Here is a 21,987-nt window from a genome sequence, read left to right on the forward strand (position 1 = left end):
GAATCTAGGCAATACTAGATCACACTTGATTAACACACAGGCAGATAATGCCCAACAGAGTGCTTTTATTTAACAGCAGAAAATAGACAAGTAAACAATCACATCCTTCCACTGCAAAAATGTAAAACTCAGGAACTTAGAAACAAAGCAGAAAAGCAAGGTTCTTTATCGATGAAAGACCACACCTGCCCAGATCTGCCCAAACAGTGTCTACCTTGATTGTCCAAGAAATGGTGGTAAACAAAGAGACCAAGTTCTGCTTTTTATACCCTCTTACTGTATGACTATAAATTTGTATGAGAAGCCTATTTAAGTTAAATAACATTTCCATCCTTAAAATGACAATAAAGTGTGTGTGTTTTTCTAAATAGTGCTCAAGGTTCTAAATTCTATATCCTGTTTTCAGTGACTACTTGAACACAAGCTCATGGAAACAGACACCTTTTTAACCACACTGTTCTCTCAATCATTCTTTGCACCTGTTTTTAACCACAGAATGTACCATACTTTTCCAGGTATAAGACTAGATTGTTTTACTTTAAAATACAGTGGTACCTCGGGTTACAGACGCTTCAGGTTACAGACTCCGCTAACCCAGAAATAGTACCTTGGGGTTAAGAACTTTGCTTCAGGATGAGAACAGAAATCGCATGACGGTGGTGCGGCAGCAGCAGCAGCAGCAGCGGGAGGCCCCATTAGCTAAAGTGGTACCTCGGGTTAAGAACAGTTTCAGGTTTAGAACGGACCTCCAGAACGAATTAAGTTCTTAACCCGAGGTACCACTGTATGGTTAAAAATCTGGGGGAATCTTATACAGAGATAGTGCATATTCCCATTTTCTAAATTTGGGGTCCCAAAAGTAGGGGTGTCTTATACATTGGGGCATATTATGCACGGAAAAATACGTTACTTTCATTTGGTATCTTTGTACCTGTTTTAGTAACCAGACATTTACCTGCCTTACTTATGTCAGGCTTCCTGAACTAGAGTGTATAATTTGTTGTTGTTGGTTAGTCGTGTCTGACTCTTCGTGAACCCATGGACCAGAGCACACCAGGCACTCCCGTCTTCCACTGCAGTTTGGTCAAACTCATGTTAGTAGCTTCAAGTGTATAATACAGAGGTCTAATACTGAAAACAACCCTAAAGAAGCTCTTATGGCCATTTTACACATGTTTCTTTATGCTTGCATAAGCCTATTGCTAATACATGTATATAAATTGAAGCATGTTGCTGCAAAATAGATAAATCTAAAGTTTAACACAGCTCAAGATAATCTCTGCTGATAATGGAATACAATGAGCCTCTTCAAATGCTGTTTTGATCCTTTGATTTATACCTGGGAAATGATCAGTAGTGGGCCTTGAAAATGAGTATCCCTCCATGGGGAAAGAAAGTACCGGTAGTTATGCATTTTGTTTGGTATTACATCTTGTTCAAACACAAGAGAAGATATCCTGCTTCTCTCACTGCATTTTACCTGCAGCGATGTGAGCAGCCGAGGGAAGATGTTAGCCCAAAGTGTAGTTACAATGGTCCAGCATTCCAATGCCAAACATCAAATATACAAATAGCAAATATGTTATTTGAACCTCATGCAGTCAAAATGAACCCACACTTACACAAAGGACACAAGGGGAGAAAATCCCTAAACAGTCAGAAGCATCTAACATGCTCAATGGCCACAGAATACAGGTGACAGGGGGCAGAGATGGAAATGGAGTAACTAGGTAAAGATCATGACCAACCTTACTCACATGACGTGCTGTATATATATAAAGAGTACTTCAGAGGCACTGCTCACAGGCTCGTTGCTAAGGTCAATTAGGTTGGTAAGAATGAGAGGGCTTTTTGGTGGTGACCACTTCGCCCAAAGCTTTATGCATTTCTCTCCATAATTGTGTATGGATTTTTCTGTACAAGTCTTTAAAACTGAATTCATTTGTTCTGTTGTAACTGCTGTTGGTTTTGAAAATGCTGAGCTGTTTGAAGATGTGTTATGCTAACTTACTGAAATGTCTCTGTTATGCTTTAAAGTTGCCGTTTTTCCTACTTTTTTATAAATATTTGTTTGGTGATTTCTGATGTATTTTATAATGTGGGAAGGCTAAAGGCTTAAACACACTCGAAACATATTTTTGTAAAAAACAAATAAGCAGGAGTACTCCACACTGCACAATTTGTTTTCAATGTAAATATAAATTATCCAAAGTAATCACATCCCTAGTGTGATTGTGTTTGCATGGGTAGTATTCAAAGTATTCAAAGACATACAATAGAGTTTTTAAAAATTACAGGATTGTCTATCAATATGGAATCCCTCCTATGCAGAAGAAGAAAATTTTGAAATTTTTCAAATTGTTCTTCTGAAAAGAATTTAATAAAGTATAACAAATGCATTTAATAAAGCATGATAAATACATTCAGATCTATTTAGCAGTACATATTACTGCAAAGTGATTAAAAAAATGTGCAGTAATGTCAGAGTGGGGTCTTAATGTTGCCCCTCAGTAAAGAATAATTTACCTCAAGCTGATGGAGTAGAGCTTTTCCCTTTTTGTTTATTTCTACCATCAATGTGAAAATAGCAACTTTAATGTCCTGTTCCACCAGCTTTTGATTCCGATTCACTTCATGAATCCTAAAAAGGTGGAAAACAGAAATGCTCTTTAATATGTTCAACATGGGAAATGTGCAAAATAACTTATTCTGAAATCTTTGGATACTAGTAAACTTGGTCTTAACTAAGCCCTAGGAAATAAATGGAATGAAACAGCCACGAACTCAAGATCCACTTATTTCAACTGGATTTTTGTTGCGACTAGCATTTGCTGGATTATGTCCAATCAATTTCATGAGCCTTTGGGAAAACCTTTGAATTGTCCCTTCTTACTATAACAATTCTATGATTCTATGAATCTTGAATGCTTGAACTTTAATGGTAAATTGGAAGAAAAGTGAACATTAAGACCCTCAGCCTTATGGATAAAAGAGAAATACCAAAAAAAATGCTTCTTTCACATATTGTGTTACCAAGCAGTGATGTGTAGTGGACAATTTTCAATGAAATTTTCCAGTGCTTTATTTTTCCGCAGAAAATGTTCTGTTTCATATTTTTATTAGTAGAAATGAACAGCTGTGAACTGCAAGTGCAATGTTAGGCAAGCTTGATAGTGTCAAAGTTTTTAGCCTTGTTTACTAAAAACAAGTAAAAGAAGTCCTCTTTAGGCCATCAGAAAATGTTCTTATTTAAATTACGCTAATTTGCAAAGGAACATTTTCTGCAGTTTTTCCATTCAAAATTTTCTGGATAACCCACATCACTATCTACCAGAAAAGTAAAGAATAAAGGCACTGTTCTTCTCCCTGTCCTTTTTATTCTTCTCTGTCAGGGATTTTCTCTCAAAACATACATGCCACTATTCCTCTTTGTAAGTGAACACCTCAAAATCAATCTCCTTCCCTTCCCATATAATTTTATTTTTTTAATGACTAATGTTTGTTTTTTAATGATTAATTATAAGCAATATAATATTGTAATGTGTGTTTTTATCAATATAATTTTGACTACACCATTATTTGCATTTCCTGTTCCATCTCCCACTCTGTCATACTCCCATTTTTTGACAGCTTGCCTTAGGGCAGAGAGTTCTCATTTGTATTCTTTATAAGTGCCTTGGATGAAGGTACTGAGGCAATGCTCATCAAATTTGCAGATGACACCAAACTGGGAGGGGTAGCCAATGCCGCTGAAGACAGAATAGGGATTTCAAGGTGACCTTAACAGATTGGAGAACTGGGCCCAAACTAACAAAATTATTTTCAATAGGGACAGATGTTAAGTTCTACACTTAGGCAGCAATACCAGATGCACAAATATAAGAAGGAGGACTCCTGGATTGCCAGTAGTACATGTGAAAAGGATATAGGGGTCTTAGCGGGTGACAAGCTTAACATGAGTCAGCAGTGGTGTGGCAGCACAAAAAAGCAATGTTATATTCTAGGCTGCATCAACAGAAGTTCAGTGTCCTGCCGTGGTTGGACCACACCTGGAATACTGTGTCCACTTCTGGGCACCACAATTTATGAAGGATATTGGCAAGTTGGAATGTGTGCAGAGAGGGCAACCAAGATGATAAAGAGTCTGGAAACCAAGATTTATGAGGAATGGTTGAGGGAATTGGGTATGTTTAGCTGGGTAAAGAGGAGATTGAGAGGAGATATGATAGCCATCTTCGAATACCTACAGGGCTGTCCATCAAATAGAGGGTAGCGCAAGCTTGTTTTCCCCTGCTCTGGAGGGTAGGACCCAAACCAATGAATTAAAGTTATAATAAAAGAGATTCTAACTGAATATCAGGAAGAACCTTCTGACAGTAAAACCTGTTTGACAGTGGGAAAGACTCCCATGAGAAGTGGTGGACTCTCCTTCCTTGGAAGTTTTTAAGAAGAGAGTAGTAATGTATGACTTAGTTCAGATTCCTGCATTGCAGGTGGTTAGACTAGATGACCCTTGTGGTCCCTTCCAACTCTATAATTCTATTATTCTTTTGTAAAGCAGTATATTTTTAGGAACAAAACAACAACAATAATCCATGGTAATAGTAATGCAAATGCAGTCACATTAGATACAGTGGTGCCCCGCAAGACGAATGCCTCGCAAGACAGAAAACCCGCTAGACGAAAGGGTTTTCCGTTTTGGAGGTGCTTCGCGAAACGAATTTCCTATGGGCTTGCTTCGCAAGACGAAAATGTCTTGCGAGTTCCTGCAGGTTTTTTTTCCTCCCCCCGCTTTCCCCAAGCCGCTAAGCCGCTTATCAGCTGATCCGCTAAGCCGCTTAACAGCTGATCGCTAAGCCGCTTATCAGCTGATCCGCTAAGCCGCTTAACAGCTGATCCGCTAAGCCGCTAATCAGCTGATCCGCTAAGCCCGCTAAGCCGCTAATAGCGCTAATCCGCTAATGGGCTTGCTTTGCAAGACGAAAAAACCGCAAGATGAAGAGAATCGCGGAACGGATTCTTTTCGTCTTGCGAGGCACCACTGTATAGTTAATCAAACCTCTTTACAGTGATTCTGATAAATGTTTTGTGCATGTTAAACTGTTATATTGTATAGTACAATTCCAATGGTCATGGAAACCAATTACAGAAATACTTCTCAAGGGAAAATATCACCTGAAACCCACAACATGAGAAATAGATATAGATTAAGATATAGAGATATAGAAATAGATATAGATTAAATTTAGCCTAGAATATATGTCGTATAAACATGATATTGTATTATTATAAAACAATTACCTATTTTGAATCTGCTCCCCTGTATATTTTATATATTTGCTTTTCTCCATCAGCTTCATAACTAATGTGTCAATTATAACCTTTTGATTCTGAAAGGCTTCTTCTATAAACTGGTACCTGCAGTAAAAGAAAAATAACAAACCATGCACATAGCAAAATATTCCCCATCTTGCTTTATTAAAAAAGTTGCTAAAAGGTAAGACAAATTATGTGACAACAATTTTTCATATGAAATCATTTTATTTTCATAGGTCATGGGACGCCAATAAAATAATGATCAATAAAGCATTTGATTGCCAAAATTGTATGGCCTATGGCCATAAACATTGTCCAAGATTATATTGTAAAACCTCTAAGTACTTTTGACATTTAGACTAGTCATGCCAAAATTTACCTCCCCTTTTTCTGCAAAAGAGGAAAACCAAAATTGTACTGATATAACTACAATAGTCTCATAGGAAGTTATGTCAAATATTTTTAATTTTTGTTGAACCTGAAAAAGATCAGATTATTCTGAGAAAGTGCAGTGGTTTAATGCTATTCTTTATCAGGTAGTGTGCCCCTTAAAAATTCAACAGATGGATGTGTTTTAGCCATTTTGTATTGGGCTTTTGGTTGTAAAACCTAGGTTGTTGAATGGTTGAGTTTTGGTGTAAAGACTCTTATGCATAGGAAGGTCAAACGTTTACAGGAAAGTTAAAAGAGCAAGGCCATATTTTGCTCAGGTTGTTCATCTGAGAGTCAAGATGATATTTTGCATGGGAAGGTCAAAGCTTCATGCTAGGAATCTGGCAATTAAGGGGAAATAGAAACTGACTAATACATTCTTCTCCTGATTAGCTAAAAGGTTGGAAGTGGGGTTGAAATATTGTATATTAGTCAAGCTAGAAAATAGCTAGTTATGGAGTCAGAAACTCGAAGGACTGAGAGTTGAAGAGCTGCAAGAAAGAAAAGGACCTAGACTGCTTTAAGAGAACAGGAACACTGGAATGTGTTAGAGAGCGCAATGAAGGAAGCCAGAAAGCTGAACCATTCGGGAAACAGTCTAGAACAGGTATAGCTGGGTGCATTTAATTTAAACTGCTCTTATGTGTAGCTATCCAAACTGAAAAATTAGGTGTGCCCCCCATCTGCTTGGGGGAAAATTGGTGCAAGGTCTTCTTATTCATTCCATGCCCAAGTGCCACACTACTCTACCCAGTATAGAAAGAAAGTTGGGCCACTTAAAGTCCAGAAGGTTAATGGCCTGTTTAGTGGAGGTGGTCAGAGAAAAATAAAGTTACCACCTTAAGTTAACAAAGAGGAGTGGTTTGGCTGGTTTGCTTGCCTCTCTTCTCTCTCACGGTTCAGGCTACAACCTGAACCACCACAGAGGTTATAGGATATTTATATTTTTGGAATAAATTGAAATCTGCCTCTAACTTCCAGTTTCACCTTCAATTTGGTTACATGCAATTGTAATACCTGTGTTCTTTGTGTTCCAGCAACTGGCAATCCCGACATGTCAGCTTGTCACAAGTTTCACAATAAAGCTTTAGCTGCTCCTTCTTGTGATAAGGACAGAACACAGGTCGCTGACTAGTTACACCAACAGCTTCTGCAAAATTAAACGGGGGAATCAACTTTTGTTGTTGTTGCTAGGATTAGAAGGGGCAATTTATTACTACAATTAACCCCACATATATTACTGGAAGGGACGCAGGTGGCGCTGTGGGTTAAACCACAGAGCCTAGGACTTGCCGATCAGGTCGGCGGTTCGAATCCCCGCGACGGGGTGAGCTCCCGTTGCTCGGTCCCTGCTCCTGCCAACCTAGCAGTTTGAAAGCACATCAAAGTGCAAGTAGATAAATAGGTACCACTCTGGAGGGAAGGTAAACGGCGTTTCCGTGCACTGCTCTGGTTCGCCAGAAGCAGCTTAGTCATGCTGGCCACATGACCCGGAAGCTGTCTGCAGACAAACGCCGGCTCCCTCAGCCAATAAAGCGAGATGAGCGCCGCAACCCCAGAGTTGGTCACGATTGGACCTAATTTACTTTGGACCCTTTACTTTACCTTATATATACAAGTATCTACAGGCTATAATACACAAGCAGTTCATATAGTCAAACAGACTACCTGGCTGCACCTTAGGGCAAATAGGAAGACCTTTCTATCTCTCTCTCTCTGACAACACTCTTTTACACCAACACTTACTGCTGGACAGGTTTCCGTTTCAAACCGATGGCCTCCAATCAACTGACAGCACATTACTGCTGAGTCTTTCTGACCCAGCACTTCTGTAGAAAGTATTGCAGGCTGGTTGCATCAGCTAGCAAACTCAAGCCTCCAGACTTACTATCTCACACAGTATTCTGTGAATCCTGACACTGAATAGCCTCATTCACACGTCACATTAAATTGTAGTTTAAAACAATGGACATCCCTCGCCCCCAAAATAGTCTTGATCAGGAGATATTTCCCTGAAAACATTTGTGTAGAATATCTGAAGACTGGTACGGATTTTAACCCTGAAGTATACTGAAATAATGAAAATTAGCAAAACTATACATAGAAGAGAATGTGTAAAAAATGCATTAGATAGAACTGAACATTAAGTAAAGGAACTTTTACCTGGAGATACTTCCTCTTTCTGTCTGACTGTATGATCCTTCGTGAATTTCACCCTTTGATGAGCTCGTATGCAGGTCTTACATAACCATTCAACACACTCCACACAAAAACCATTGGCTTCTGCATTGTCTTCACAGCTTGTACAAGCCTGGTTTAAGTAGAAATAAAAAGTATGCCTATTGAAACAAATCAGCATATTTGCTTTCAGTGGTATCATTACTAGTAGGAATGGAAATCAGTTGAGGAACAGAAATCAGATTTCTCACCTACACATATACTTATTTTGTAGGCTTCTTTAACATTGCAATGCTAAAAACCACTGACTTTTGGCTGGAATGTAGCCTACTCTACAAAGGTAAGAATCACATCCATTGCTCTGCTCAGATTTGCCTCTGATCCTGCCTACCACTAGAAGGTTATTCATGAGTGAATGTAGATATTGGGATGAAGAAAGTTCTCCCCCATTCCAAACCTTGTGCCTTCCCACATTGCAATAGTCACCATTACCCTTTGATAACTAGATTCTCTCTGTAAGATGCAAATCTTACACATAAAATGTCAAACAACACAAATATTTTACTCCTCCTATACTTTCATTTCCTAGATGACAACTAGTATTTAAAATATGACTGCAATAACATTTTCATTTTAAGTATAAGGCATACAGAGAAGACTGACGAGTTGACAGCTTAGGGAATTTGAAAAGCACCAGACACACTCACCTGATTTGACTTCTCCACCGTACTGCTAGGAACCTCGGTAGTATCCTTCACAAATATGTTATCGATGATGTGTCTTTCTGCACATTCCTGGCCACAAATTGGGCAACGAACAACACCAACTAGGGAGAAAGAAAAAAATGACACGAATTAATAAGTTTAGAAATAAAAAAGGAACTTACGGTCTGGTATTTCCCCCTTTTTATAACCCCTTTTCAGGTGGATTCTTCATTACATTTATTAATCTACAAATTGAGTACAATTTTTCTTTTTGTGCAGGCCATTTATATGATGTAGGAAGGCACATTTTTCAAACAACTTTTATGTTTTAATTCTTCATGCTCCTTGACCAGCTTTATTATGTTGCAGGTATTGACTCATAAAAGAGAAGCAACAAATAACCACACCAGTCTTCAATTAAGGGCCAACCTTGAAATTCAGCAAACTAAACTTAAGGCTGAGGGAAACTGAAAGTGGACTGTTTAAACTTAACTAATATCTCCATGTCTTATATACTTATTTCTTTCACTTCTGTGAACTAGGAAACATAATATTTTAAAAGCCACAGAAAAACAGAATAGCTGAAAAGTTTCCACAATACTGTACAGTGAAAGAAATGTTTGTTGTGAACTTATGATGAAACCAAGCAATTAACAATTCATACATGTTAAGACCCCATATTTATATCATATTATATCAATATTTTAATATTTATATTATATTTGTCTCCAGGGATGATCCAGAAGATGGCAATAAGTGTTTCCCAACTCCTTGGCTCTTGAGCTATACAGTGCTGCACAGCATTATATTGTGACCTCTATTATTTAACATCTATATGAAGCAGTTGGGAGCAGCTGTCAGTATGCTGATGATACCAATATTCCTCTGTAACATCTGAATCAGGAATGACTGAGAATGCCCTGGACCAGTACAGGGATGTAGTGGAGTGGTGGGTTGAATGAGGGCTAATCAACTCAGTCTGAATCCTGGCAAGATAGAGGCTCTTTGGATGAGTGATTCTCAAGTCTTGGAAGTTGGTCAGCTAAATTTATTTGCATGTGATTGCACTCTTCTTGAAGGAGGAGGTATATAGTCTAGGCATGTTCCTAGATCCAGTTCTGCCGCTGAAGAAACAGGTGTCGTAGGTGACAAGGAGTGCTTTTTACTACCTCTGGCTTGATAAGACAGCTCTAGCAGTTCCTGGATTAGTATAGCTTGACCACAGTTGCCCATGCACCGGTAAACATCAAGGTTGGATTACTGCAAGATTACAATCCAAGGTTGGCTTACCGGCACACGTGTACTTTGAACATGCACAAAATGGCCGTTCCCTGTATACCCTTTTTTAACACAAGTAAAATTTGACTATAAGGTTTGGCAAACAACTACCTCCATGTACAAGAGTTCCAGAAGACAGTTCCAAAACCCATGGCTCTGTGTGCGCAATTCCACAGAAAAAAAGTGCAGAAGGTGCTATTTCAGAAAATTTCAACTTCCAAAGCATCTCAGCCATTTTACTTTTCAGCCAGCTTCTAGCCTTAATGTTTGAAAATGTGTGAGCAATGTTTGATGAAAACTCATGAGACAGAGGGATAATGGAATAAGATATTAAATAACTGGGGCAGAGATTCAGTATACTGCATCACTCCTTGACACACTTTCTCTGGAAAAACAGAATTATGCAAAATACAAATCATGAAATTTATATAATATACACAGTGCATGGAATTTTGATTGCCTTGGTGCAAAACTAAATTAATAAAAAGTTCACACACAGCAATTTCACAATTTCTAAACAACTCCATTAAAACTGGCACACTTTTTCCTGCACCTGTGGATACATGGCCAGCTTGTCTTGCAGTTCTTTGTACAGGGGATCCTCAGACAGCGCCTGGTTCAAGGCGATGTTGGGTTGGCTAGGGAGGCTGAACTTGGCCCTTCATTAGAAAGTGGCCAGGTCCTCATGCTGCTGCTCCTTGTGCCTGAAGAGACCCGCAAGGCTGCAGGTGTCCAGCATGGGGCCAGCCCAGACTGTTGGTGAAGATGGCCTTGTCCACCTCCCTTTTACAAGCCTCAGCCTCTACACCTGCAGCAATGAGCCAAGACTGTTCTCTGTGTTATGACTAATCTTCCTGATGGGCACCTGCATTCAGATAGTGCCTCTCTTGCTGTGTGTGGTTCCATGTCACTTTAATTAGTTCTTTTAATGCCTCATGTTGTTGAGCAAATTCCTTTCTCAAACTCCCTCTGGCGGGGGAGGCGCCATGTTATCTTCAGCCTATTTAAATCTCGGTTAACATGTGTTCTTCATTTTCTGGAGTTTTAAAAAGTTTGTAAGATCTCCTTGTTTGCTTTGTGAAAGACCCACAGGCATCTCCTTATCTCCTCCGCTAATTTGAGAGCTAGTAGCAGGTGGAAAATTCTTCTCATGGTCAGATTTTACAGGCAGCTCCCAGCATTTAAGGGAATGATGAAATTTACATTTAGTAATATATATTGTAGTAGGTAAGGGTAGCCAATATGGTGCGCTCCTAATATTCCTGGCTTCCAACTCTTATCAGCGCTAGCCAACAAAATTTAACCAAGTAATATTTAAACCATATTAAGTGCAATAATCTTTTCCCATGATATTTCAGGTCAAATATTTGAGAAGTATTAGGTCAAAAAGATAACTGGCAACTTTTTCAGGTTTGTGTACTACATAAAAGTAAAATGAACGTGTAAAATTATATCCCTAGGACATCAAAGAATTATCCAATATAAACTGAAAATTTTCTGGTGCAAATTATCCTAATTTATATGAGTATTTTTCTGAAAACCAGCATCACTAGACAGAACACTCAGAATTCCACAGAATTCTGAATTATGTAGAGGTCAGTGTTTCCTGGCACTCGACTGAATGTGAATCTTCCTTCCGGGAAGTATGCAGTCAGTTATGTAATAAATCTCTGAATCCAGCCCTATGTAAAGGCAATCCTCAATTTGTGCAGGGTTTCCACTCTGGAGCCTCACACGCATCGGTGGAGCATGCTTAAGTCCCCTCTGCCCTGCCCAGACCCTTTCCATGACGTGTTTTGATGTTTGGGGCTACTTCCAGGTTAGGCACCTACACCAGGATTTGCCTGTTATTTACCACGTAGCACTTCTTTAGCTGACATTTGTGCAGATTGAGGTTTTTTCTTAAAAATAATACTAAAAGGTAATAATTTGAGTTTAACTTCTTTTGCTTATCAATATTTTTGGCTAAACCATTTACAATGTTTCTTAACTCAGAATTGCTTTCGAAGGACAATAATTTTTGTTCTACTTTAAAAATGGTTGTGTCCTTGAACTTATACTGTTTCTTTGCATCAGTCATAACCTGGCTCCATTGCATCTCTTGATTATATTATCTACTGAATGTTAATATCAGAATGAGACAAATGTAACAACATCTGTAACAAACATTTGCATTTCTGCCAGGCAATATTGCTTGTCAATTCACCCATTGTTTTCAAACTTACTATTTCTTGTCTGATGATTTGTTTAAAAGGTAACTCAACCAAATACCACTCATTATATGACATGCTATTGATTTTCATTTTATTTATAGACATCATGGATGTATTTCTGCATACGCAGAAGAATCTCTGCCCTGTGGGCCAATTTGACCAGTGAAGCCATTTTCTGCAAAAAGTGCCATTTACCTATCAGCTGAATAGTGATCTCAGCTAATAGGTGGGAAGACAGGATTTAATTCTGCATTGGCTGCATGTGCTCCCAGTAGGGAACACAACTGTGCAGCCAAGACAGCAGAATTTAAATCTTCACTCATCAGCTCCCACCTTTAAAGTCCCTTTCAAGTGGGACCCTTTGTAGGTTTCCCCCTTTTACTTTTAAGTCTCCAATCTTGCTCTAACTTTAAAGGGGGTGGGGGAAGCTCACAAAGGCTTTTGTAAGACTTCACTCCTCCCTTTAACACAGGAGTAAAAGGGACTTTGACAGGTAGGTGGCTGTAGCCACCTACCTATCAATCGTATGACATCTTAACGACATATGATTGATAAGGTTCTGGCCTGTGGAGCCAAAAATGTTTCCTATCCCTGACACACATGGGCGTCCTTCTGAATATACCTTTAACTGGTTTTTGCAGTGCCATTCAATGGTACAAGGTGCCATTTACCAGAGACTGACATACTGAAATATATTATCATATAATATATTTAATGTTAATGGCTTCTTTTTTATATGTATGAATAGTTTTATTTTTCAAGCTGTGTTTTAGTCACCAAAACAGTTATTAAGTGTTAGAGCTATTAGAAGCACAAGATAGCCTAGTACTGAATTTACTTGTATCAAACCTTAACATGCCAATTGTATTTTTTGACTTGTCCTATAACATGCATCCCCTTCATGGATCACTGCCTTGCCGGGGCGAAGGGGCTTGAAGAACTCAGAGAAGCTATGAGCTATGCCGTGCAGGGCCACCCAAGATGGACAGGTCATAGTGGAGAGTTTTGACCAAACGTGATCCACCTGGAGCAGGAACCGGCAAGCCACTCCAGTATCCCTGCCAAGAAAACTCCATGGACAAAGACAACAGGCATATAAAAGTTATGACGCTGGAAGATGAGCTCCTCAGGTTGGAAGGCGTCCAACATGCTACTGAGGAAGAGCGGAGGACAAGTACAAGTAATGAGGGTGAAAGAGGAGAGCGCAAAATATGGTCTGAAGCTCAACGTCAAAAAAACTAAGATCATGGCCACTGGGCCCATCACCTCCTGGCAAATAGAAGGGGAAGAAATGGAGGCAGTGACAGATTTTACTTTCTTGGGCTCCATGATCACTGCAGATGGTGACAGCAGTCACGAAATTAAAAGACGCTTGCTCCTTGGGAGAAAGGTGATGGCAAACCTAGACGGCATCTTAAAAAGCAGAGATATCACCTTGCCAACAAAGGTCCGTATAGTTAAAGCCATGGTTTTCCCAGTAGTGATGTATGGAAGTGAAAGCTGGACCATAAAGAAGGCTGATCGCCGAAGAATTGATGCTTTTGAATTATGGTGCTGGAGGAGACTCTTGAGAGTCCCATGGACTGCAAGAAGATCAAACGCATCCATTCTTAAGGAAATCAGCCCTGAGTGCTCACTGGAAGGACAGATCGTGAAGCTGAGGCTCCAATACTTTGGCCACCTCATGAGAAGAGAAGACTCCCTGGAAAAGACCCTGATGTTGGGAAAGATTGAGGGCTCAAGGAGAAGGGGACGACAGAGGATGAGATGGTTGAACAGTGTTCTCGAAGCCACAAACATGAGTCTGACCAAACTGCGGGAGGCAGTGGAAGACAGGAGTGCTTGGCATGCTCTGGTCCATGGGGTCACGAAGAGTCGGACACGACTAAACGACTAAACAACAACAACAACATAACATGCATATGTTCTAATGGAATAATAAAGTATGATTTAACTACTGAGTTTCCTTATACCAAACCTTTACATGACAATTACTAGTGCTATCACCTTAGAATGCTTTTAACTTTAACTATAAAACATGTTTTACTTTTTAACTTGATACTTGCAAGTGACAAGTAGGCTTGTGCTTATATATTTTCACTGTGGTACTTTACTAAACAATAAGTTTCCCTATATGTCAACAGTGCTGACCTGCTAACCAATAAGAAAGAGTTTTTCAATGCATTAAAATGAATATTCTCCTATTTTAAATGAAAATTCTCTAATATTCTCATTAATTAAGAATATTCTCGATAATATTCTCCAGAAAATTATTCTCGAGAATTTAACATCACTAGTTGGGCTACAACTCCCAACATCCCTAGCTAATTGAGCTTGCTCAACACAGCAGAACATAGTCTTCTGGCAGATGGCAAAGGTCATACTTTGCTTCTCTGTGGCTCTGTAGTCCCATGGCTACTTGCAGTTGGAGTAACCGGGTGTTCTTTCTGATAGAAAATGGTAAACCCAGCATCTTACCACTTCTTCTCTGGCTCATAAGTCATCCATACTTAACTCTGCTCCACATTTCTAGGCACAGGTCTGGGCTTTCCAGGTTTGTGTTCAAGAACTTTCTTTTACCCCTGGTGCTTTCCCCACACAAACCCACTCTTTACCACAATTGGAGTAAATGGCAAACTATGAAACTGATGTTTGCTCTGATTCAGTGATAAAAGACCAGATTTTCCTAGGGAAAGCACCAGGGCCAAAAACACACACACAACAACAACAACAACAACAACAAAACAAAACAAATGCATGGACAGGGAAAGTGAGGACCTGTGCCCAGAAAGCATGGGGCACCAGGTAAGTTTGGATAAGGCCTAAAATAGGCTAAAATAATATATCTTCCCCGTTTGTTGCAAGAGTTTGGTAGCTCAAGTGGTAGCTCTAACAATACAAGAAATAAAAGTGGGGGGTTACATATCATATTGCATGTAACACAGGACATTACAATTACTGCAACAGTCAGAAACATCAGTAAGTGACCTGGAAAAACCATGAGCAATTTTCAAGTGATCTGGGGGGGAGGGGGGATGTTTGGTAGTTACTGCTCTAGAACAGTGGAGGGCAAATCAACAAACCAAACAGACTTTCTACAGCTCTAACCTTTATCTACCATAACTATGTTATGAGTGAAGAAAGGCAGATGGAATTAAAATCATTCCTTAACAATTTAATCAAAGAACAACATAAGTAATAGGTTTTGGCTGTGTGTGCATTGCAACAGATGTTAGATAGCACATACCAAGATGCATATGCTACAGGAAGAACCTGGTTTCCTGCTCTTCACCAAGCAATGATTTCTTGCACGGCTCAGGTCAGCTTACTGGCATAATTATGAGCTATGTGCATATAAACCATTCAATTTCTAACAGATAAATGAGTAAACTAACTTGGAATGTACTGATTGCATTGGTGTTGTTATGCCAAGAACCTCTAGCCAGCAGCCCCAAAGCTAGTCCACCAAGCATCCCTATTTGACCTGCAAGACTGTTTTGGTTAAGGAACAGAATTATAACCATGCAGATCAATCTCTTCCATTCCTTCATTGCATTTTAGTTCAGCAGAGCATTGAAGTTGTGGATGAAATTTTCTAACTGTTCTTAAAATGCTGTCACACAGGTATCAGTTGAGTCAGCATGATAGCACCACATGCTGAATAGCAGTGTTTGTTTTTGCTGACATCAATCTGTCTCAACAGACAATGAAGTGTGCCTCTCGGGATGGAGTCAAACCGGTGGAGAATCACAGCACCTGCTGTGGCTTCAAAGACTGTTAACTTGTAACTGCTGCTTTCCACATTTGGCATTACTCTGGTACCTCTGGTTACAAACTCAATTCATTCCAGAGGTCCGTTCTTAACCTGAAACCGCTCTTAACCTGAAGTACCACTTTAGCCAATGGGGCTTCCCGCTGCCGCCACGCCACCAGCACACGATTTCTGTTTTCATCCTGGGGCAAACTTCTTAACCCGAGGTACTACTTCTGGGTTAGCGGAGTCTGTAACTCGAAGTGTTTGTAACCCAAGGTGTTTGTAACCTGAGGTACCACTGCACTTGGCTACAGGAGTCGTACAAGACACATCTAATCATATTAGGGACTGCACTCAAGATTTGCGTAGGGTTTACTCCTTAGCATTTTCTTCTCCTGAAGATGTCCTACAAGACAGAGTACGGAATTTTCCTCAGGGCTTACTCCCAAAGTCTTTCTTGCGAATGAGTATATCCACAAGGCAGTGGAAGTATAGAATCAGCTTTTCTTCTCCTAGGGCTACTTTCCCAGGTTGATGGGCCCCAGCAGCAACCACCTTCTTGACCGTTGGTCACACTACAGTGGTACTTCAGTTTTTGAACAGCTTAGTTCCCGAACTCGGAACCCGAACGCTGCAAACCTGGAAGTAGGTGTTCCGATTTCCGAACTTTGCCTCAGAAGCCGAACGTGCTCCTGAGCTTCAGTTTTCACTGTTGCGCAGTTGAGTCCCCCCCCCCATCATAATTAAGGCTTTCCCCCTCCCGTTTTTACCCTTAAGCAGCAAATTTAAGTTGTCCCTCCCATTGTAATTAAAACCTTCCATTTCTGATTGCAGTGTTCTGACGTGATATTTGGTGCTTTTGTTTTTGCTGCCTTTTCATTTTTGTGTCTGCGGCTTGTTTTTCATTTTATGATTGATTGATTGACTGTGACACGGCGGGAATGGATAAAAGCCCTCCATCCAAACAATGACTATCATCAGTGCAGGTAAGGGGAAAAAAATTAATTTTTATCATCTACAATACTGTTTTATTAGGGACGCGGGTGGCACTGTGGTCTAAACCACAGAGCCTAGGGCTTGCAGATCAGAAGGTCAGCGGTTCGAATCCCCGCAACGGGGTGAGCTCCCGTTGCTCGGTCCCAGCTCCTGCCAACCTAGCAGTTCGAAAGAATGTCAAAGTGCAAGTAGATAAATAGGTACCGCTCCGGCAGGAAGGTAAACGGCGTTTCCGTGCACTGCTCTGGTTCGCTAGAAGTGGCTTAGTCATGCTGGTCACATGACCCGGAAGCTGTACGCCGGCTCCCTCGGCCAATAAAGCGAGATGAGCGCCGCAACCCCACTATTGTCTGCGACTGGACCTAACAGTCAGGGGTCCCTTTACCTTTTTTACATTGATTATTGCTTTCATTTTATGGACCAATGGTCTTATTAGATAGTAAAATTCATGTTGAATTGCTGTTTTAGGGGTTGTTTTAAAAAGTCTGGAAGGGATTAATCCGTTTTGCATTACTTTCTATGGGAAAGTGCGCCTTGGTTTTGGAACGGATTAAGTTTGAGAACCAAGGTACCACTCTATTGGTTCTGCCCACTCAATCTGTCAGGGCCTGTCTTCACATGCAGGGGAAGTTCCTAACTCGCTGAGGGTTTGAGACCCAATGGCTACCCTCACCTGGTTTAGCAAACCAGACAAAGCCATTTTCTGTGGTGTGGCCACTGTTACATGCTAAGCGCTTCTAGGAGGCACAGGTGAGAGCTGAGAGCAGCGTAGAGACCAAAGGTGGACAAACTACCCCAGGATGAGTACAACGTGTCTCCCACCAGAGGCACTACTCCTCCCCTAACACCTCATACACCCCAATAACAGTGTTGGGGGCTATGGATTTGTGAAGTCCTTGAAAGTACACAGGAATACACTGAAGCTAAGAGGCAAATTTCCTGTTATAACAAAATAGTCCATGAGGAAATCCCTGCACAAAATATGTAGTTTAAAGTAAAAAATCTAAATGCTGACATAGGGTTACATATATAAAGAGTACAATACAGGTATACATTACAATACAGGAATACAGTACAGGCACCCCATGCAATCTTCTTATATCTTGGGCTGGAAAGTATGAAACACTGCTACGTGCACGTGTCATTAAGATCAATGAGGCAAACACTAGGGACCCATTCATAGTTGTTTAATGTGGATAGTAAGCATCTTGTACTTCCATTAATTATCTGTTGTCTATATGATGTTCTCCTAATCACTGCCTTCTCACACTTTCCCCTCCCCTAATCCAGATTTTTCTCATACCTTTTCCTTTTCAGCATATCCCTGGCATTTCTGAAACTGTGGTTTTATTATTGATATTTGTTATAAGCAACCCCGAGCCGAATTTGCGCTGAAAGATGCCCTAAAATATTTTAAATAAATAGTAACCTCTAGTCTCACTTTACAAACAATTTTCTCAGCTGTACAATACAGATGTGTAACTGCAATTTGCTCGCATTCTTTTTCTATCTGAGTCTCTTCTTGCATACCCTGTTCTTGTACATTTCAGATTGTATGCTTCTTGGAGGAGAAGAACCTGTACAATTTTTGTTCACTGACTTCTGTAAACTCTTGAGCCATGTATAGTGATGTCAGGATAGTAACAATAGTAAAAAATGAAAAAAGGAGCTGCAGAAGATTGAAAGTCACAAAAATGGAATGCTAAAAGAGCTATTGCAGAATGAATTATGTTCATTAAAATAACATGTGACCAAAGTATGTAAAAGCCACAACACATTTTAGAATAGGGGTGGTGGGTCCCAGCCCACAAACTGAATTAGTCTCACCTGGCCTCCTCTTGGGACTGCCATTTCAGTCAACACACACCTACCTGCCCCACACCTGGCATTACAGTGGTACCTCTGGTTACGTACTTAATTTGTTCCGGAGGTCCGTTCTTAACCTGAAACTGTTCTTAACCTGAGGTACTATTTCAGGGTTAGCGGAGTCTGTAACCTGAAGTGTATGTAACCTGAAGCATATGTAACCCGAGGTACAACTGTATATCAGCGTCACGCAGCAAAGTAAAAAACGCAGAGTCTTCACAGTAAATGAATAAAACTTTACGGAGGCAATCATACTTCTTTACAAACACATAATGGAGAAGAGCAAAGTAAAACAGAAGAAGATTAGACTAGGCTAGAGAGCACACTGAGCCCATTGTATTTATCTTTCCTGGCTCTGAGTGTCTTCCTGTAATTCAGGGGTCAGCAAACTTTTTCAGCAGGGGGCCAGTCCACTGTCCCTCAAACCTTGTGCAGGTCCAGAATATATTTTTAGGGGGAAATGAATTCCTATGCCCCACAAATAACCCAGAGATGCATTTTAAATAAAAGGACACATTCTTACTAATGTAAAAACATGCTGATTCCCAGACCGTCCATGGCCGGATTTAGAAGGTGATTGGGCCGGATCCGGGCCCCGGGCCTTAGTTTGCCTACCCGTGCTGTAATTGATACAATATTTGTACAAGGAATGAGTCATCAGAGGATGAGTCAGAGTGAGTCAGCACTTTTCAGCATTTTCCAACACTTTCTACACTTTACTGCTTCTGCTCTCAAAGACCTTTGTCACATGACAATCAGGTGTGGGGTATGTAAAACTTGTCAGTGAAAGAGGGCTTATGATCAGCTGATTGTTGGATCTCCAAAAGTCCCTTTTCAAAACACTGTTCAATTAAAACATCAGTGGCAGATGGCCCACCAACCTGTGCTTTACAATCTCCATACCTCACTCACAGGTCCTCCTTGAATTCCAGCAGAAATAAGCTATGGCTCTCTCTCTGCCTTTCTAGTCTGCAGCTTTTGTACCCAGTTTCTAGCTAATAGCACTCAAACTCTACTCTGGTCTTTTGTCTTTCTAAAACAGACAGTTGAGGGAGGAAGGCCCACTTATTTGTCATCTAGCACAGAACCACTTGTTTTGCTCCCCTACTTACTCATACCAAAAGGCCATAACCAGGCAGGTCTGGCTATTACAATAGAGTGGTGCCTCGCAAGACGAAATTAATCCATTCCGTGAGTCTCTTCGTCTTGCGGTTTTTTCGTCTTGCGAAGCACGGCTATTAGCGGCTTAGCTATGGCTTTTGCTATGGATGAAAAATTATCGGACAGGTCAAAAGCTGAATTACCTTTACAACAGACATAAAAGAGTGAAAAGCATGTCACTGGAATAATTGTATATAGTTTTTAAAGTAAGAAAAAGGCATATTATGCTTGAAATTATGTAATGTATGAGAAATCCTGACAATATAGGAGGCTCATGGAATTTTTTTAAAAAAGAGATAAATATATAACATGCATAGATGACTATCCTCAAACACACTCATCACTATTAATACAAGCCATCTCCCTCAAGCACACAACATACTTACTATGAGCCAAGGGTTAGTGACAAATGTTAGCTATATCTGTCATCCAGACAAAATATGCACACAAATAGCTTTTTCCCCCCAGCAAAAAATGCACCTTCTGAAGAAACTGAGAACTCCAGAGAGGGACAAGAAACTCTCCCTCCCAAAAACAAAAAAACTACCAAGAAAAGCCTTAGCCTGCTGTACCTTACTGAAGTACTGTACAAATAAATAACAAATTGTTACTACCCTGTCATCTTTGTTGAGCAAAATGAGGACTGATGCTACAGCTCTAACGCTTTACTTTTAAAGTGCTTATCATCAGCCCCAACATCTTCAGTAGAGGAACGAAATAGAGTAGACAGTTGCCTTTTGGACTATGCTGTTAAGCACAAATATCTGCTTCAGCAAGGATAATAAGGAGCCCAGCCCCTGAACGGGGATTTCTTGGCTCGCATCTATGCTAGCACAGGATGCAGTGTATAAACAATGGGAAGTTGCAGTCCATTATGGTTTCCCTTCCCAAAGGTGGCGTTTTGCATCGGATCTCGGCGCCCCACGTTTAAAATCCCACAAGTTTCCTGCACAGCAGCATAAATCCCAGAGCTCTGTGGAGAGGCAGAGAGCCTGGGTCTTCATAGCACTTGCCTCCACAACCTCAAAATGACCACATTCCCCCCCGCCACTATTGTTTGCTTTTCGCATGCCAGCTCCCGGGATACTGGATCCTTCGCATGCCTGCTTGCCTTCAAGTCTCTCGACGGCTGCCTCTCAGCCTCTGCATATTTACGCACCCGACGACTTGGCTACCACAGCTCATGCCGCTCCGGAACCAGGGCTCAACTTGAGGTAAGACTCGGCCCAGGAGCCCATTTTGTAAACCCCGGGACTCCTCTTTGAAACGTACGTGGAGAAGAATGCTCCCCCCCTCCCCACTTCTCCTGCCTCAGGAGTTGGGGGGAAAGGATTTCCATGACAAAGAGCGCTATTCCAACCTCAGCGCCACTTTTCGCCAACTGAACCCTGCCTCGGTTTGTCTTTTCTTCCGGTATCAAGTGCTGAGAGGAATCGCGACAACCGCCCTCTCCCGCCCGCCTTGCTCTGAGGTAACTACGAGCTCTCCTCCTCCTCCTCCTCACCCCCAGTCGTGACACGGCCGCCGCGCGGGCTTCCTTACCCGGGTTGCAGTGCAGCGGCGAGGGCGGCGTGGCGACAGGCGACGAGGGGGCCGGGGAAGGCTGAAGCAAAGGCGGCGGCGGAGGCAGCGGCGGGTCTTTGGGGCCGCCGGCTCCCGGCGAAGGCGCGGCGGGAGGCGGCAGCATGAGGTAACGATGCGGCGGGGGTAGGCAGCGCACGCAGAACGAGTGGAGGCACGGCAGCAGCTTGGGCCGCCGGCTCTGGATGTTCTGGCCACACACCCCGCAAGTGTCCAACAGGTTGAGCCGCGACTCTCCGTCGGCCCGGTCGGCGGGGCCTTGCCGGCTTTCAGCCTCGTTTTCCCCACCCATGGCGACAGGACCGGCCGGGGTGGGCCCTGCTCCCGCCATAGGCTCGTCCATTGTTCGGCGGCGGCGGCGGCGGCGGCGGCCACTTCAGGCGCGAAACGCCTCTCTCCCAACGGCCGCTTCTGTTCTCACACCCCCCCCCCCTCCGCCTTCTTACGAGCCGAGCGCCCGCCCCTCAACGGCCGCTGGGAGCAGCGACGTCGGTTGCTCCTTGACCGA

General features: G+C 41.5%; 1 protein-coding gene across 3 annotated transcripts in view; it reads right to left on the reverse strand.

Annotated features, from left to right (window-relative positions):
• The window catches only part of TRIM24 (tripartite motif containing 24), a 40,228-nt gene extending 18,243 nt beyond the window's left edge, over window positions 1-21,985 (reverse strand). For 2 of the 3 annotated variants that reach the window (XM_028747268.2, XM_028747267.2), the window contains exons 1-6: window positions 21,441-21,985; window positions 8,634-8,752; window positions 7,912-8,059; window positions 6,766-6,898; window positions 5,302-5,418; window positions 2,527-2,641 (exon numbers count right to left, since the gene is read on the reverse strand). In XM_028747268.2, the coding sequence (XP_028603101.2) occupies window positions 2,527-2,641; window positions 5,302-5,418; window positions 6,766-6,898; window positions 7,912-8,059; window positions 8,634-8,752; window positions 21,441-21,822 (1,014 nt within the window). In that variant the 5' untranslated portion in view covers window positions 21,823-21,985. The remainder of the gene's footprint in view (window positions 1-2,526; window positions 2,642-5,301; window positions 5,419-6,765; window positions 6,899-7,911; window positions 8,060-8,633; window positions 8,753-21,440) is intronic. The other variant, XM_077935053.1, reaches the window with a different exon arrangement.
• Between the last annotated feature and the right edge of the window lie 2 nt (window positions 21,986-21,987).

This window comes from Podarcis muralis, chromosome 10, assembly GCF_964188315.1.
Source record: "Podarcis muralis chromosome 10, rPodMur119.hap1.1, whole genome shotgun sequence".
Lineage (NCBI taxonomy): Eukaryota > Metazoa > Chordata > Lepidosauria > Squamata > Lacertidae > Podarcis > Podarcis muralis.